This window comes from Dendropsophus ebraccatus, chromosome 4, assembly GCF_027789765.1.
Source record: "Dendropsophus ebraccatus isolate aDenEbr1 chromosome 4, aDenEbr1.pat, whole genome shotgun sequence".
Taxonomy (NCBI): domain Eukaryota; kingdom Metazoa; phylum Chordata; class Amphibia; order Anura; family Hylidae; genus Dendropsophus; species Dendropsophus ebraccatus.
The window spans coordinates 127,264,631-127,284,432 of record NC_091457.1 but is presented as its reverse complement, the minus strand read 5'-3'; the positions used below and the strand labels follow the sequence as shown (position 1 = coordinate 127,284,432).

Sequence of the window (19,802 nt, the reverse complement as noted above, 5' to 3'; positions counted from 1 at the left end):
ATAAGGGGCAGTGTATCAATGGAGACTCTTGAGTAAGAACTTCATTGGATTTTTTCACTGACCTCTCTAAGCTCAGTGATTGCTGTGTTTTGTTGGTCTACTTTTCATTGCCCCCGTTACCCAGAATTCTGCTCCACACTGACGAGGGGCAAATACCCTGAAACTGCTGTCTCTGTATGGATGCCTGGCTTTGGTAAATCCTTGTCATGTCACAAAGTTAGACTTTGACCCAAAAGAGGCCACCCTGGTATTTCCCTATTTATGTTCCAATACTCACAACCAAGTGGGACTTAAGGGGAAACGTATCAGTGTGGTTTGGTAATCTCCCCACTTGGAGGCACCCCTTGGCAAAAGATGTTCCTTCCCTGGAGGGATATCTGGCTATTTCCATGTTTTGAGACTCTCACTGAGGCTCCACGGAATCCTTTTTTTTCATATTTAAATTTCTAGGGGGCAGTGCATGAATGGCGACTCTTGAGTGAGTACTTAGTTGGATTTTTTTTTTACTGATCTCCCTGAGCACATGTGCTGTTTTTTGCTGTACATAGTGAGGTCTACCTGTGATCTCTTCAGATTACATAATAAGGGATTTCCTCTAATTCGGTTCACTACGGAGCATCGTCACCCCGCACCTGGCCCTTACCAAAAGCATCAAGCTGAGTTAAATAAAACATTGCGTATGACCACCTTAACTTCCATGACTTTTTCCCTTTCTTTAAGTAAATTCGATCAGGAAGCCAAGGGTGCTTTTCTGCTTAATTTAACAAAACATATTAAACCCAATTTGATTTATGTGTTAACCAGTCGTCTGACAAAGCCAATAAATTTTACAGAGAAATAAGTAGAAAGTAGTTTTTCACACTGTCTTGAAGTTCACCTATAATCACAGTCCTGCAGACTATAACAAAGAGCGTTCATTAGGTTCTCTGAACACTCACCCACAAGTGGGGCGGATGAAAGGTAGAAATGAAACAGCAGCTGAGTATTAACTTTATCAATCACTTGGAAATCAGCGGGAGATGCCATTGTAGAAGTGAGAAACATAAAAGCAGAGTGGAGACTGGCAGATTTCACCCTGGCTCACTCTGTTGTGTTAATATGAAAGAGAACTTACAGGGTCACTTGCAAAGCTCAAGTGTGCACAAATCTCCACTTACACAATGCATGCATATTCCTATGGGGGCATGGGATCTGCACAGTATGTAGCCAATTTTTATTATATTACAGTTCTTTATAGAAAACTGTGGTTTAATAAAAATTTAAGTTGAAAACATTGACCTGACCTGAAAAGTAAAAAAAAAAGGCTGCACCATTAGTCAACCAGAGGGCAAGATCCAGTGCTAATCCTATGCTTGGACTGAACCAAGGTGTGTTGGGACTGAACTATGGTGTTTGCAACACAAGGTATTTTCTGACTGCATGGGCATGAAAGTAAAAGGTTAACAATAGGATATAAGAGGTCAGGTCCCATATGCCACTGGCTGAGCTAAGATCAGCTGACCTTAACACACAAGTTATAAGGACTGTACGATGCTTAGCTAGAGTTTGGACCTCTATTGACTTTATGCCTTCTTAGCTTTTTTGCTTGTAAAAACATAACCACATAAAGATGTTGGCTACATATATATTACCTATAGCATACATATTTAGATTATTGTACAGTATATATACATCTCGTTGTCCATCTACATTATAGCTAAACATACACCAGTCTGACCACTGCTTTTAGAGCAGAGTGGTGTAACCTAGACAATGAGCTGTCAACAATGGGAGGGAAAAAGCCACATATCACGAAAAGCTTGCCAAATTGTATTTGCAAACATATTTAAAAGGAAATTGTCAGCAGGGTTGTGCAAACAAACCTGCTAATATTTATCTGCAGCCGTGTACCTCATCTTTCCAGTGCTGGTCTTCTTTTCTTTGTCGTTCGTGCTGTTTTCAAGAACTTTAATCAAAAATAAATATGTAAATGAGCTTGTTAGGAGCACTGGGGGCGTTCCTCGGCCACCTAGTGCACTGTTTGGACCTACAAAGAAAAGAAGACTAACGCCGGGAAGATGAGGTACGCAGCTACAGAGAGATATCAGCAATTTCTCTTTAACCTGATAAGCCTTAGTAGTATAACTATGTTAGTTGAGATGAGAATACCTCTTTAATTGTTTTTCATATTTTAGCAGTCTTCTACAGATTAGACCCTCAGGACTTTGCTCTATTGGGCACATGGTATATAGCCATACACCGTATTTGCTCATCTGAATAAATGTGCACTCAGTTTTAGAGTTTTTTTTATTGTAAACCCCTATTACACAGGTAGCTTTTAGCAGCTTTGTGCCGACAGCCTCTCGGATAACTCACTAAAAACAGAAGTGAATCCAACCTTATGATCTGCAATTTAGCAATTACACTGGGAATACATGAAATTGTTATCTGTACATAAGATATTGTTTACAGTGAAAAGCCTGGAGATTAGTCAGGTCAAAGCTCACAATAATCTGACCCCAGAAGGGCACAAATGTATATAATTGATATCATTAAACTGCTCGGAGCGAGTGCTGAGAATGAAGCTGTTATCTAGGAATGACTAGAAGCACAGAAAACAGAGGAAGAGGCTATTGAATAATATATACTTTATTTTCCTGCGTGTAAGACTACTTTTTAACCCTGAAAAATCTTCTCAAAAGTCAGGGGTCGTCTTATATGCCGGGTGTCGTCCTATAGGGCAGGTGCTGAAAAACTTCCGAACCGGACAGGAGAATCTGCGGTCGCCACATGCGGTGGAGGGAGCTAAAAAACATCTGCATCCCTGCTGTATGGGGTGACCGTATGAAGGGCAGAGCGAGCTGCAGCTGTCCAGGGTATGGAAAAAAGAGATACGGTAAAGTGTTGCTGTGCCCGCCCAGCGTCAGTGTATGGGACCCCGGCGGCGCTATGAGGCACGGGTGAGTTAACTTGTTAGTTATTTTCACACCCACCCTCACCTGCCTGCAGATTTCCAAGTTGGTGGGACTTTAATTACCAGTGGCTGAAGAAGTTGGAGGCGGCCCTAAGGCAGCCTGGAAAAAATGGATACAGCCATAGGCCATAGGCTGTAGCTATGTTTTCCAGGACTTTCTAGGGCTGCCTCCAATTTCTTTAGCCACTGGTAATCAAATATAGAACTAAAGAAAATAAGTTTTTAAGAAAAAAAATATAGAATGCTTTTTATTGGTATATGAAAAATAAGAGACCCAAACATTCGGGTCAATGAAGCACAACATCAAAGAAATACAGACAAATGAGATACAGACACAACAAGGAGTCCCGACAAACAACAAAAGAAAGGACTCCAGGACAACAACCCTGTAAATAAATAACAGTATGCAATGCAGTATTCTTCCTACATGTAATAAACAATGAACATATAAATGTTACAGGTATACCTCATGAGGCTGGGTTCACACTATGTATATTTGAGGCAGTATTTGGTCCTCATGTCAGGTCCTCATAGCAACCAAAACCAGGAGTGGATTGAAAACACAGAAAGGCTCTGTCCACACAATGTTGAAATTGAGTGGATGGCGCCATATAACGGTAAATAACTTCCATTATTTCATTACAACAGCCGTTGTTTTAAAATAACAGCACATATTTGCCATTAAATGACGGCCATCCACTCAATTACAACATTATGTGAACATAGCCTTTCTGTGTTTTTTTGATCCACTCCTTGTTTTGGTTGCTATACAGCCTCAAACATACAGCCTCAAATATACGTAGTGTGAACCCAGCCTAAGTTAAAAGTGCAACAGTGCATAAATACGCATAAAAAGTAAAATTCATAAAAAATGGAGAATACCTCAAGTATATTGAATACATGTAGCGAGAGACTAGAACAGGACAACAAGTCAGCCAGACAGACAACGATATGGTAACCGCTCTGCCCACGCCAACTACGAACCTGTAACACTAGTAACCAAATGCTGCACGCTCAGGTTCAATATTAAAGGTTTTTAAAACAAATAGATGCCTGATATAAACGCTGATGGACTATGTACATGTAATTTATAGGTGCCCTTTAGATAGAGCAATACATGGGGGTGAACAGCTTTCTACATGAACACTGTATTGTTTATGTGGCCATTCACTTCCATCATTTTGGGCAGCACATCCCCTGATGATTGTTAGGCCCGCATAACAGATGCAATCAGTCAATACACAAGTGTTTGTTCCCCATCAGATGATCTCTGTCACTGTTTGTCATCAGTTTGCCTGATAATCACCACATACAAGCCAATGACTACGTTCCCATGAATGCTCATTCTCAATCACTGGCCAGTGTAAACACCCAGCGATTAGCCGACAAACACTTGTTTGTTAGCTGATCATATCTTTTATGTGAGATTAAAATGATGGTTGGCAGCGCATCTCCTTGTGTAAGCATATGTATGTCAGTGCGAGGAGGGTGTGAATGAGCACTCAACAAGATGGATCCTTTGTTCAAACCTCTACCGATAATTGGCAATTGGAAAATGAAAGAAATGAGCACAGCTCAACTTCCTATACATTAATTATAGTCCATGTATTTCCCTATATAAAAGGACCATAATTAAGAAATAAATCTGCAGCTTTTAGTTTTCACAACACGCTGTAAAATGACATGGTCCTTCTGTAATAGCTTGAGTGGTCACTTGTACTGACCTCTAGTGGGCAATGTGAATAGTACAGGACAGATCTAACCTCTTTTGGTCAGTTTTTCTAATACTTTCTACAAGTTTATACTTTTTTTCCCCACACAATTTCCATGTTATATGGTATACCTAACCTTGCAATCTACCTCTATATCTATGGATTTCCCATTAATTACACTATATAGCAATATCAATGGTACAAGTTATGATACAGACCTGCTATACGATAGAAGTGAACAACCTCACAAGAGAGCAATGTTATTACCATTTGTTTATTAAGAGCCGACATATCAGCACTAAAAACCATAAATCAGGGAAACGAGATATAAAGAGAATGGCATACTTGTAATGAGCACATGCAGAAACAAACACAAGAAGCTATTCGGATATGATGCGGACGTTTATAAGGCCCAAGACATTAAAGTAATCAAAATATGTGGACCGTAAATAGCTTTAAATCCTAGAAGACAGTGGCTTTGTTAGGCCATGTGTATATACAACGGCAGAATTATATATACACTGTAGTGAAAAGAGAAAATCCATGAAGTAGAGTTTAGACAAGTGATCTTCCTAAAAAGAAACTGAGCATAACAACTTTTTTAGTTAAGGGACAACTCCGGCCAATTTTTTTTAAAGGGAACCTGTCACCCCCCGTGCCGGGGTGACAGGATCCCGACCCCCCGTTAGAGCCCCCTATACTCACCTAATCCCGCCGGGTCCCGCTTCTGGAGGTGGTCGGGTGATGAAGATCTCAGCCGCTGCAGCCCGGAGAGATGAGTCCAACACCCATAGAGAATGACAGGAGAGTCCAGCGCTCCGTCATTCTCTATGAGCGTTGGACTCATCTCTCAGCGCGCGCGCCGGGCTGCAGCGGCTGAGATCTCCGTCACCCGACCACCTCCAGAAGCGGGACCCAGCGGGATTAGGTGAGTATAGGGGGCTCTAACGGGGGGTCGGGAGCCTGTCACCCCGGCACGGGGGGTGACAGGTTTCCTTTAAATATGTTATTACATAGGCAAAGTTAGACAATTTCCTAATATACACTAATTATGGGAAATGCACATATAGTACTATTTCCCTCAATTTACTAGATCAGGCAAGTTTCAATTTCTCTAAAAAAAGGTGACGTCACAACTCCCCAGTCTATACCTGCAGGATCCAGCAGGGGGCGCAGTATATGAAAAATTTACATGTAATGGCCATTCCTGTGCTTTTCTGCCCAAAACCCGCCCGCCTGCCTGTGCTTTTCTGCTGAAAGCCTGCCCGCCCGCAGCCCCCCGTCTGCCCGCCGGCCGCCCCGAGCATACATTACCAGCTCGGTGCCATGGCTTGATTCAGGCTCCCGGTTCCCCTCTTTCCTCTTCAGCCAATCAGAGCACGGCAGCCCTGATTGGCTGAAGGGGATCGAGGGAAGCCGGGAGCCTGAATCAAGCTGCGGCACCAAGCTGGTAATGTATGCTCGGGGCGGCCGGCGGTGCGTGCGGACGGGGCACCAGGGCTGCAGGCTGCGGGCGGGAATGCTTTTGACTGGCGACGCGGGGGTTAAAGGGGCCGGGTCCCATGGGACCCATTCAAATTCACAGTACCGGATCAGCAGCGGATTTTGCTGCTAAGTCGCTAAATCCGCTGCGGATCCGGTAGGTGTGAACGTACCCTAAAAGTTATTTTTAAGGACAATAACTGCATCACCTGCCGAGCGGACCCCAGGACAGATCTTGGATTAAAAGCAGCTATCCCAAGGTACAAGTGGTTTTGGGGGGGTGGGGTAATTGTAGGCACAGAGTCGCTTTAATGAATAATAGACTATAAGCTGGTCCTTTGTTTGCCTGCTTAACATGAAGAGGCCATAAATCTACCTGAATAGAAGCAGGTATGTGAAGCTGCACAGTCACTATAAAAAGCTAGCTGACTTTCAGATTTTCATTCTATTGACCCACTTTTGTAAATATCCCTTTTATTGTAAAGCACATTGTCATGGGCCATGTAGGACGGATGGGCACATATTCTGATAAACAAAGTGTTATTATTGCCCGGAGAGGAGGACTCGCTAGCCGTCCATTTCTACTTAAGAAGCAGCTTGTTGTTTCTGAATTCTAAATGTTGCCGGTTAATTAAATATATTTAAGATTCCACCAGCACCCCCAGGCAGCTCACCTAATGAAGCGGGACGGAGCAGACACGTTTTGAAGCTTTCTTTGAAGAAAATGTGACATTTAACATTGTAGGTAAACTAAATATTAAACACAAAAATAAATTGATTTCCTTTAATCTATTATAAATAAGGGTCACAGCCTGTGTCACACTTTCCGCAGTATGTGGAACAAAGGAATAATTTACTAGATAGGAGAAGACTGGGGGTCATTGCACAGATACTGTATTCTAATGGGTAATTTGGTCATCAGACCTTATCCTCATTGGAACATGACTAGAAACGGAATAACAGTTCCCTAAAATTGTATATAGCTAAAATGGAAAGCAACCAACATAGATACAAAAATGCTCATAATGTTTTAAAATTGATAGTTGAATTGATATCCCCCCCCCCAAATTCAACAGATATCGGATAAATAACTAAGCATATATGAGAAGACAATGGTTGCCTGTAGTCTATTACAGCAAGGGCCATGGTTATTAGCTATTGGCTCTAAATATAAAGGGGTATCCTGATTGGGCATCTATTTCTACTATCTACCATATTTTAGGCTATGTTCACACTACGTAAAACCACGGCCGTAGTTCTCACCGCAGAACTACGGCCGTCGTTTTGAGGGGTGAAACATAGCCTTATGTTCAATGGGATCCTGGCCGGAGCGTACACACATCGTATGCACTCCAGCCGGGATCCCATGCGATGCCGGAAAAAACTGACAGGTCAGTTTTCTGCGTCCGGAATTCACCTGTCAGTTCACACAGTGAAGCAAGCGGCCCCGGCCGCTTGCTTTACTGTGGGCTATGGGAAGCTCTGATGCGGGCGCGCGCTGATGCGCCCGCATCAGAGCTCCGCGGGCGGAAAGATCACCCGGCCGGTACCGTTCCGGGTCACGGAACGGCCGGATGTTCACAGCATGTGAACATAGCCTTATGGCGTATAAGACAACTGGGCGTATAAGACAACCCCCAACTTTTCTAGTTAAAATACAGAGTTTGGGATATACTCGTTGTATAAGACTACCCCTCTTCCAACACACACCAATAAAAATTTATAAAAAACATCAGACAGCAGCAAGATCTGAGAGGCAGAGAAGGAGGGACAGTAATACCGGTAGGATACAAGGGTGGCCAGACAGGTAAGATGTGTTTTTCTAGGCACAGCGCCACTCTACCGTATCTCTTCTTTCCATACCCAGGATGCCTGCAGCTTGCTCCGCCCTTCATGCAATTGCCGCATGCGGCAGGGATATGGCCGTGTTTGAGCTCCCCCCACCGTACCAGGGGATCGCAGATTCTCCAGTCTGGTCCCCAATTTTATCAGCACCCGCCCTATAAGACTACACCCGGCGTATAAGATGACCTCTGACTTTTGAGAAGAATTTCCTGGGTTAAAAAGTAGTCTTATACACAGGAAAATACTGTATATATGCATCAAACCCTTAAAGGGGTATTCAAATATTACAAAGCTAGAACAAGACAAAAATTGCGGTTCTAATACCTCAATAGCTTTTTTTTTTTTTTTTTTCATTTGTGAGAATGTAGGACTTGACCCTTCATCCTTTGAGCGATGCAATAATACATTGCAATAGTTCTCAATCTTGATAGATTCCGGTCAACTAAATCCGGACAGTATCTTGAATGTGTGAACATGGCCTTAGTATTACCAGGAACAGTAAACTTGTTAACATATATACAGTACTTCAAGGGCCATATTTCTCACTAGGCACTGGTGGTCCATTGCCTAGGGGGACACCTAGTGGGAGGCGGTGCTCCCTGACAATAATGAAAGCTACTGACATCTTTTTATTACATGCCCTCCCTTGCCTCCTCGAATAATTATTGAAAATCTGAATTTTTGGAGGTAGCAAGGCATCTATCTGGTGGCCAAAGGTGTGGTAAAGTGGAGTACTGTATGCCATACATCAGAACCTGATTCAGACTAACTTACATTATTCTATATTGGCAGTAAATGTAGGTTTAGAATGGTGGCATAGAATGTTCACATAAATTGTATGCTATGAATCTTGGTATATAATGTTGACATATATTATAGGCTTGGAATGTTGGCTTACATTGTTGGCACAGAATGTTGACATATAATGTTGGAATAGAATGTAGGTATGCACACCTGCAAATGGGTGTAAATCATGATAAATCAGGTGCGGGAGGAGGGCAAGCCTAATCCCCACCTTGATGCATCCTCACCCCCCACCTTCTACAACACAGAAAAGAGGCGAATCTCCCCCTTTTCTATGTAGTACACCAGGAGCGCACATTTGTAAATGTGCCCCATAATGTTGGCATATGATGTAGGCAGGGGCGTAACTACCACTATAGCAGCCATAGCGGCTGCTATGGGGCCCGCCGCATCAGGGGACCCCATGGCCTGCTCCTGCAATACACTGGGCCCCCTGAGCCGTCATCATTTGCAGCACCGGGTGGCCCTGCTGGTCTCCTGGGTTTTGCAAATGTCCCTTTAACTGCAAGCACTCCTGAGCAGAGCTAGCAGTTATGTAGTTATGACTTTACTTGACCGTTTAGTGGTCAGTCGGGGGGGGGGGGGCAATCAAAAGTTTGCTATGGGGCCCAGCCATTTCTAGTTACGCCCCTGGATGTAGGCTTAGAACGTTGACATACAGTATAATGTTGACATAGAATGTAGGCTTAGAATGTTGACATAGAATGTAGGCTTAGAATGTTGACATAGAATGTAGGCTTAGAATGTTGACATAGAATGTAGGCTTAGAATGTTCACAAAGAATGTAGGCATGGACTGCTGGCTTAGAATGCTGGCATATAATGTAGTCTTGAATCTTTGTATAAAATGTTTGTATACAATGTTGTCTTAAAAACTTGACACAGAATATTGCTTTTCCAGGGTCCAACATGTATTCATCAAGTGGGGCAGGCTCAGATGCAATGGATTTATTGAGAGGCATGTGGCTTTCAATAAATCTGACAGAGCAGATGCAAGCAAAACTTTAGGGCAAATGCAAGCGTATTAAACACAGCTCTTAATAATTTAACACATAACGTTTTTCATTATCTGTCAATGTACTTGTGTGAGGGCTTATTTTTTATGTGATGATATCTAGTTTTCATTGGTGCAATTTAGTGGTACCAAGGAATTTTTGTCCTACTTTGGGACTTGGTCGATACAATATTACATTGCAATAGTTTTAAATCTTCAGGAAATCCAGGCCTTACTATATTTTCTGGAGCAGCATACTTGTTAATATATCCGCAGTACCTTTAGGGCCTTATTTCCCACAAGGCACTGGTGGTCCATTGCCAAGGATGACACAAGGAAGGTAGTATTGACAAATTTAAAAAAAGCCTTACCGAGGGTTGGATTGAGCCAGAGGATTCATTTCAGTTTGATAGTGAGATCCCTGGTTGACAGGCTGTAGAAAAAAAAAATCAGAAAATTGTACATTAATTTACCTTAAAAAATTTACATGACATGAAAATTATTTTATACATTACTAGAGATGAGCGAACCGGGTTCGGGTTCGAGTTCGAGTCTATCCGAACCCGAACATTTGGCATTTGATTAGCTGGGGCTGCTGAACTTGGATAAAGCTCTAAGGTTGTCTGGAAAACATGGATACAGCCAATGACTATATCCATGATTTCCACATAGCCTTAGGGCTTTATCCAACTTCAGCAGCCACCGCTAATCAAATGCCGAAAGTTCGGGTTCGGATGGACTCGAGCATGCTCGAGGTTCGCTCATCTCTATACATTACTAATACTCACTACTAGAAATCTATGCCTCATTAGCCAACTGGCATGTCCCTTTATAGTCTGGCATCAGCTTAAATTGGATAATGTAGGGGCATGCCCCCATTTAGTAACAGCCAGTTGGTTAAAGGGGTTGCCATCTTTTCTCTTCTTTCAAATCAACTGGTGTCAGAAAGTTATATTGATTTGTAATTTACTTCTATTTAAAAATCTCAAGTCTTCCCATACATATCTGCTGCTGTATGTGCTATGGGAAATGTTTTATTTTTATTCAGATAAGTGCTCTCTGCTGACATCTTTGGCCGAGACAGGAGCTATCCAGAGCTGGAGAGGATTTCTATGGCAAAATAGCACAGGAACAGCACATCACATAACTATAAAAAAAAGATTATTCATGGGCATTGCAAAACAGACAGGCCAGGTGCGGCGGTGTGTCCTCTTTAAAGCATCATTGTCATTTCAAGAAACTTTGACATGTCCTTTGGCAAGTAAGCGGTCACTTATCACATGGAGTCTCACTCCCCGACCCATAGAGATCCCAAGATACAGCTAAGGCTAGTGGGCGACATAGTGTCACAGTCCCAATCTGTCAATCAAATCTGACTTGTTTGCTTCATTAGAGTCTATGAGAGTCAGATCTCCCTGACAGCCAGCTGTGGAGCGCACTGCTCTGTACTCCCTCCATCTGTATGTCAGAATCACAATGGGTCTTAGGAGTAAGTCCTGGTGAAATCAATAACTTTTGACATGTCTGATGACATAACCAAACAAAAAGAAAGACCATCAGATCACAGGGGAAAATACCAAAGTGCCAGGTACTGTAGATAGAGGGATGCACTGTGTGACAACTGTGACAACTGAAGGCTGGTATTTCTTTGGAGTGGTGTCTGAGGATGTGTCAAAAGTTACTTGAAATGACACTAATGCTCTAAAATTGTATATAAAACCTAATGGCTTGAAATCCTATAGGACATTGTCTAAGGGACAATTTCTTGTGTTTGCCAGCTTCTAACTTTTGTGTACACCGAACTGTCCTTTACTTACTAGTCCTAAAAACTCTAGTGAATTCTGACATTTACTTAAGTGTAATGAGATCCCGCTTCTCTGTTCAATACTAATTACATTGAAATGGTAGAAACATAAAGCCAAGGGAATTTCTTCTCAAATAAATCCAGAAAGGAATTTTATCATCACAGCCATACATGAAGTCATAAATTGGGCCCCCAGTTAGGGCCACTGTCATTCAGGGTGCAACTGCAACTTCTTACTGCATAGATGCAGATAAATACTATGGTGGGGCAGTGAGCTGTCAGATTCTGCCATTCACTCACATACACTATTGGCCACTTAAGGTCTGCAGTAGGAGATACAGGAATGGGACCTCCGGACAGGCGGCCTGATGGTGCGGTGATATCATTGTGCTGACATGTCCTGGGATCCCATCTCATTCTCTCATTGGCCATTCTGGAAATGGGGCTAGAGAAGTATTTTAACGTATGCATCACTAAGGCATAGTTGCTGACGTTTGAAATTTTTTTCCAGGGACACTCTGGCTTGCACAACGAGGAGGAGGAGTGTGGCTTATTATGGGTGTGGTCTATTGTGGGTGTGGTTTGCAGGGGTGTGGTTGTTCACTGGTGTTTCCCCCCCCCAAAATACTCTCTATTTCATATGGTTCTTACAGTTAGAACAATACAGAGGGAGCATATCACACTATCCGGCCCCAGCATAATATAGACCTCACTTTCAAGCCCCAGCATATCAGACCAGGTATTACCACTATCCCCACTTCTATACAAACTCCCCATCTGTATTGCTCCACACTGTAGCGGTACATATTTTGTACTCCCATATATCATGTCCAATGTGTTTTTTTGCTCCCATACATAGTAATAAGCTTCCCTATCTGCACCCTCATATAGTTTATAAGCTCCCTCTGTGCCACCTTATAGAATATTATAGAATACAGTACCCCTCTGTGTGCGGATTTAGTACTTAGGCCCCCTCTGTGCCTCCTATATAGTAGTAAGGTCCCTAGGTCTGTTGCTGGGCCCCATAGCAAACTTTTGATTACGTCCTCCTCCCAACTGACCACAAATCTGTCAACTGAAAATGCTAACATTCAACTGAAAATGCTTGTCAAGAGTGCGTGCAGTAAATGAGACATTTGTAGCACCCAGGGGCCCCGCTTTAAATGATGACGGCTCAGGGGGTCCAGTGTATTGCAGGAGTGGGCCAACATATTTATGGTTATGGTGTGGGAGGATTACATTAGCATTCATGTTCAGGAAGGACTGATTCATCTACATGTTCAGGTCTCATGCTAAAGTAATATTTAAGGACAGTGCACAGATGAGCTGGTGTAGCCAATTATTTTATAGGCATACTGTCTTCATTATATTTTTGTAGGGGATAGAGGGCATATTATTAGATCCTAACAGTCCCCAGCCCCTAGTATTCTGATAGGAAGTGTTTCTTGCAGCTGGATATGAATGTAATGTCATGTAATTTGCTGTTTGATCCCTAGATGGCAGAAATCTTAAACTGCTCTGCCCACATAATATACATAGATCTAGTTTAGCAAAGGCAATAATACTTTGTGAGAGACATAGTAAGAGGACTAGTCTATGAATAGGTTTTTTTGTAGGCAAAATGTAGTAGTCTGGAACTAAAACGTACTGTACAATTTCAGCTGATGATTTTTATATTACAGAGGAGATGAGTTTTGGTGATGGGACTTGAACAAGCCATTCAACTTCACAGACAAATTCTGATTAAATGGAAAACTTCATGGCAATTTCTGGCAAAGCATCGGTACCGATGTTTCAGGATATGAATAATGTGCTTTATGTGCAATATTTTTGTAATGGACTCATCAACCTTTTCTCCATATGGAAGCATTAGGATCACGGCGGTCACAGTAAACTACAACTTTCCCATGACCATTGTATGACTACAAGTTGCCACTAAGTCTTAGGGTGCCTTTACACAGAGAGATTTATCTGACAGATTTTTGAAGCCAAAGCCAGGAACAGACTATAAACAGGAAACAGATCATAAAGGAAAGACCGAGATTTCTCCTCTTTTCAAATCCATTCCTGGCTTTGGCTTCAAAAATCTGTAAAATAAATCTGTCTGTGTAAAGGCACCCTTAGTGAAGGAAGGAGGCAATTACTATTAACTTCACAAAGTAATTTCCATAGCACTTTTTAATCCCTGGGAAAAATATATGGCAATGTCAATATCTGATACTTTGGAAGATGGGTGTAGGTCTTTCTGTGGTTAAGATCAGGATTCACAGTACTGACCTAGCAGGTGTTCGCGGGAAAATACACAAACATGGGGGGGGGGGGGGGGGCCAGAGAAGTGACGAACAGAGTTTTAATCAAATTTAAAGGGAAACTTACAACAGGTTAGACTCTACACAGAGTTTATGGGGGAGATTTATCAAAGATTGTAAGATTTAGACTGGTGCAAACTGCCCACTGCAACCAATCACAGCTCAGCTTCCAGCTCTGGTGAAAGAAAAGAGGAGCTGTGATTGGTTGCTGTGACAAGTTTGCACTAGTCTAAATCTTACACCCTTTGATAAATCTCACCCTATGTCTGTAATGCTGGGGATGTGACTGGCATAAGAAGTAGGATTATTAGTGTGATGTCAGCTGTGCTTCACCCTGCATTTTTGATTTAAGCTCCCCATTGCACATCCGGTATGAGAGACACTAATAGGGGCGCACAGCAATGAATGCTGCCCGAAGGAGTCCTGGAAAACATGCATACAACCAAAGCAAATTCCCTTTAACACACACACCTTATACACAGCGTATTTACTGCTGCGATACGCGGCAAAATACGCAACAAATACGCAGCAGATTAGATCTAAATAACTGAACACAGCATCAAATCTGCACCATCAAATCTGCTGCAGATCTGCTGCGTATTTGCTGCATATACGGTGTGTGTGTTTGTACCCTTAAGGTACTTGAGATGACTGCATTAGCAGGTAGACTGAAAGAAAGAATACCAATGGTTTTGGAAAGTCTCTTTAGAAGGTACTTTGGGTAGACTTTGGCTTGTAGCAGGAGAACTATTTAGAGGGGAACTGTCCAATAGGCACAGTTCTGACAACCTTGGCTCGTGTTGCGATTACTTAGGAAAATTATCAGTACTCAAGGTCTGAAATTCGTCAATTCTAGGCGAGTACACTGAGTTGCAAATTCAGTAGCATGGGTCCCACGCATGTACAATTAGATGGGGCTAAGACCTCCACTAAAGCCGAGAAGGTCAAGTGAAATAAAACAGGGCCCGTCAGCGTAAAGCAAGCTTCTCCGACCACTTGCCAACAGGCTTGCAGGACTTGAGAAACAACTGAGGAGGGCCTAGGTCCCTTGATAGCAGCAGTCAACCCCCCCCCCCCCCCCCCCCCCAGGTGCTTTAGCAGGTCAATAGCCTGACAGGCAGGAGTTCTAGAACAGGAACAGTACAGCATACACTTCCTAACCACTTTTGGGGGCTGGTCGGATGGCTGGGCTCTGTGTGGACCACCCTCTGGCCAGGGCCGTATTAATAGCTACCAGTTAGCATCATGAAGAAATGGGGGCATGGTTTCGGCCATATGCACTTCTCTACATGTAAAATTGTTGTCTGAATCACATTTTTCATTGTTTTAACTGCTTAGAACATCAACAAATTTCACCACAAGATGGGTAGATTGGTAGGTGATAGCTCCAGGCATCATATTTAACACCTCTACAGCAGACCTGACCAATACCACTATACCCCAAACCCCCACCCCCCTTTTGAAAAGACACCAGATTTTCTGGCAAGTCTGAACAGGATGTGGGAGACAAAAAAAAATAATAAAAAAAAAAAATTTGTTTTCTTCCCCCTGCTCCCTGGTGCTGCCCCCCTGCAAGGTGCTGCCCTAGGCACCGGACCACGGGTGCCTAGTGGTTAATACAGCCCTGCCTCTGGCTCTAGGAACAGTTGTGTGCTTTAGCAGGAACTGAACTGTACAGAACTAGACTAGACTGAGCAAATGGCCCTTCCCACCCTTACTAATAGACTTCAGGGTAATCCCTATTGGTGAAGAGAACCTGAGGTAACTCTACACAAGATTAGACAGGAAAATGAGGATAATTTTATGCAGGGCTGTGATTGGCCCCAAGGCAGGGAGGTGGCTGGCAAACCATTTTTCAAGCATGAACATGTCACATACATGTCACATACCTCTGACGAAGTTCCTGTTGGGACGTAACGTGTAGGGTATCATGGGTCGCCATGTGTATGCTCCTCTCCCTCTCGAAATGGTGATATAATTGCTTTTTTTGTGCTTATGTGTGTTAGATATTTTTTGCACTAGCTTATTTTGTTTACTTACTCATATATTGCATTTTTTCATATGGTCTGTTGTATAATATGGTACACACTGTGCTTCATTGATTGATATAGTGGTCACACTCATTACGCACATGGCACTTTTTTTTAATGCTATAGGAGGAGGGTTTGTGGGTTGTACTGTTTACCGTGTGGTCCTATTTTTGTATGGGTCCCTCATGTTTGTGGATATTTTAAGTGTTTTTAAATATTGTATAGGGATTCTGTTTTGTTCCTATGTCATTGTATTGATTTTTTGCAACTTGTAATAAGTAATTTCATAGTTTTGTAATTTTTTGTTGGAATGCTCCTTTTTATAACATACCTCTGTTCTTTTCTGTTGAGCTACTATTGGTTATTGGTCTGTTATAGGAAGCACCCAGTTCAGGGTTGTGCGCCCCCCCCTTTCAATTGTGACATGTCACATACACGGTAAGCCCCTATACATCCTACAGCATATACTTGCTGTCAATGAATCACTTAAAATAGAGAATTCACACAAGGAGTTGATAAGAGTAGTGCCGCCCTACATTTACATACATTCAGCAGCTGCGTCACATGTGTACTGGGACATTGCACGTACAGACCATGGACTGAACACGGCAGTATGCAAGGGGCCTTTTTTATTAAATGGGTTACTGTGCATTGTTTCTGCAGATAATATTATCCAGGTGCAAACTTCCACTTTTTTGTGCAAGTTTGCACAATAATTTTGTGCAGTTTTGCCACTATGAGTTGGTGCAGGGAATTATAGGTTTTCCTTTACGACTTGCGAATGTAGTAACTGAGGATGTCATCCACGCATCCCATAAAAAAACTGTCTGTGCAGGAACAGTATTCAGCGAACCGAACCTCAGAACTCATGATGCCAAGATCTCCAAAACTGTTTAAAAGTTTGTGCTGCTGTAACTCGAGGGCATAGAAGACTGTTGCCTAAACTATTTTGGAAATTGCCTACTATACTGACAGTATGCAGACAGTATTCACTATGGAGTAGGAAGGACCCACAGTAGATATCTTCCTTTAAACTGAGTAGAGAAACTTGGTGCATTAATAGAAATGTCATAAGGACACATTTGCTACAGGATCTTCGTGTGTCCAAATATAATTTAGGAAGCCATACCCTCGGAAAGATATGCTGCACTGCCAACAAGTAGTTACACAGCAGGCTCCTGAAGTATGAACCTAGCATGGCTGTCAGGATTATCTATATAGTCATTTATTCCTAGTATCTGCTGGCTCACGTAAGGGTTTGGATAAGCCAATATGCAGTCAAATTAAGTTTTTAATGACTGGCTGTGTAGCTCAGTGGGAGCACTTCCCTTCTCTCTATCCTTCCGACTATGAAAAGTGGCCACTACAACCAAGACATTCAAACATTTTGCTCTAATGAATATGAAACTTTTGATCTAATAGTCATTAGTTTGGTCAGCGGGGTGCAATTTTCCTATCACTGACAGAGAGCTCCAATTTTTACCACTGAATGGTGGACAAAATATTATTTAACAGCCTATGGTGGCTTAAAGATTGAGTTTTCTATGTCTGGTCATAAATATGTGCCTGCAGAAATACAGGAAGCTAAAGGTCATAAGACCAGAAGCATACATAGAAGAGAGGAGAGCTAATTGTGAATGCCGCTCCTGCTGGAAGGGTTCCCAAAAGGTTTTCTCATACTTATGCCAGTCAATACTGTGCATAGTTTTTTCTCCCATAGGAAAGGTTTAGCCATATCAACCCTTTGCCAACATGTGTATTCCAATACCCTTTCACATATTCTTTTGTTTATAATTTATACATCAGAATCCAGGCAATGTGTAAAGTGTATAGAGGTAGTAGTTGCAGGGACTGGATGCCTGAAGTGACCCAAATACCCCTTTGCCTTGTGGGGAAAAAAACTTAAATATTCAATTATGTGCAAAATTGCACAGTAAGGGATATAGAATGAAATGACAAAATTATAAAAGACTAATTAATAGTCAAACAAATGCCTTAAGAAAACAAATGGTTGGTATAGAATACATTGCCAGTGTCCACTGTGAGTGGAGATTACAGGGCTCCATAATGCCCATATATACCGGCCCACTTTGTGCTGGTTGTAGCACCAGAAGATGTTACCAACAGCCAGCACGGCACAAATGCTCATATATTGCTTGGTGGAATCTACCCCTTACCCCTTCTACATCTCTGACAGAATGAGGTGTCATGGATGTGATTTCCACTATCTATCAATACACAGTGATGGACACTATTAAAATATAGTGGAAATTGCATCCAGGACAGTGTATTCTGTCAGAGATGTGGAAGGGGTGAGAGGTAGATTCCACCAAGCAAAATATGAACATTCTCTATAAATAGACCTTGGGGGAGATTTATCAAACATGGTGTAAAGTGAAACTGTCTCAGTTGCCCCTGGTAACCAATCAGATTCCACCTTTCATTCCTCACAGACTCTTTGGAAAATGAAAAGTGGAATCTGATTGGTTGCTAGGGGCAACTGAGCTAGTTTCACTTTACACCATGTTTGATAAATCTCCACCATTGTTTTTATATATGCCCAAAAGAGAACGATCCAGCAGCATATATACAAGACTACTTTTAAACCAACACTATTTGTCATTATTTTTATTTTCATTTTTTACATTTTTTTGTCCATAATACTAATGCTACATCTAGGTGTTTCTGTAATTTTACAGGTATAGGCAATGTTCACACAGCGTATAAGTATGGCCGTTGTTTGTCCGGAGTGGAACACTGCTTATTCTTCTATGGGATCCCATGCTGTGCCGCAAAGAACTGACATGTCAGTTTTCTGTGGCCGCAATTCAGTGAATTGCGGCCGTAGAAAGACCTGTCAGCTCAAACAATGAAGCGAGCGGTTCCGTGCCGGGGTGACAGGCTCCCGACCCCCTGTTAGATCCCCCTATACTTACGTGATCCCGCCGGGTCCCGCTTCCTGAGCTGGCCGGGTCCCGGAGATATCAGCGCCCGAAGCCCGGCAGTTTTAGGAACTTTGTAATTGGGTTTATTAGGCAAATATGCAATTATCTGCATTCAAAAAGACTTTCCCCAGCTCTCTCATCCAGTGCTCATTATCAGGAAATCTCGACTCTTTTACACAGTCAAGCCCTGTGTAACCTATGGAGAGGGGAGGGAGGAAGGAGATTAGTCGGCAGCAGAGAACATAGGATTACACAGCGGAGCTGCCTGAAAGCCGGTATTCAGAATTCAGAGTGCTGACCTCAAAGGAGATAGCCGATGATGTAGCTGTAAGTTAACTCTTTGTTGTCCTGTTTTGGTGCCTCATCTCCCTCCACCCCTCCCCTCTCCATAGAAAATCATGAAGACAGGGGGAGAGCTTCAAACTACTTTTTCATGATAAAAATGCATTTTTTTAGCCAATAAACCCAATTACAAAGTTTCTTAAAATTGCCTGTACTATTGATTTCTGCAAAAAATGTAAATGACAGTGACACTTTAAGTGTCTCTCTAAGCAGTCAATAATTTTGCACTGACAAGGGTCAAGCACCCTAAAACACTTGTCTATAGATGGACAACTCTTCGTTTTGGAGGGGACTTTGGTTTAGCTAGCGTAAGATGTCTGGAAGAAAATACATTTGCATATGTTGTACTCTGTATTCTCATGATAATGGAGCAAAGGCAGTTACAATCCACTTTGGCAGTTTATATTATTTACCTCCACTAAAAACAACTTTGCTATCTAGTATTGTCCACTAGAGATTTTGCTTTGCGTAGACAAATACAGTCCATTACCAATGAGACAAATTTCAAGTCCACAACTTTTTTTTTAAACTGCTGTTAACAAAAAGAAAAGGATTTCACAGTATTTTCCGCAATGATAAACAG

The 19,802-nt window shown here is 42.3% G+C and overlaps 1 protein-coding gene across 1 annotated transcript in view; it reads right to left on the bottom strand.

Moving 5' to 3' along the window:
• CFAP20DC (CFAP20 domain containing) overlaps positions 1–19,802 on the bottom strand; it is a 286,194-nt gene that overhangs the window by 30,186 nt on the left and 236,206 nt on the right. Inside the window, exon 16 of the mRNA XM_069968793.1 lies at positions 10,161–10,222. Within this exon, the coding sequence (XP_069824894.1) occupies positions 10,161–10,222 (62 nt within the window). The remainder of the gene's footprint in view (positions 1–10,160; positions 10,223–19,802) is intronic.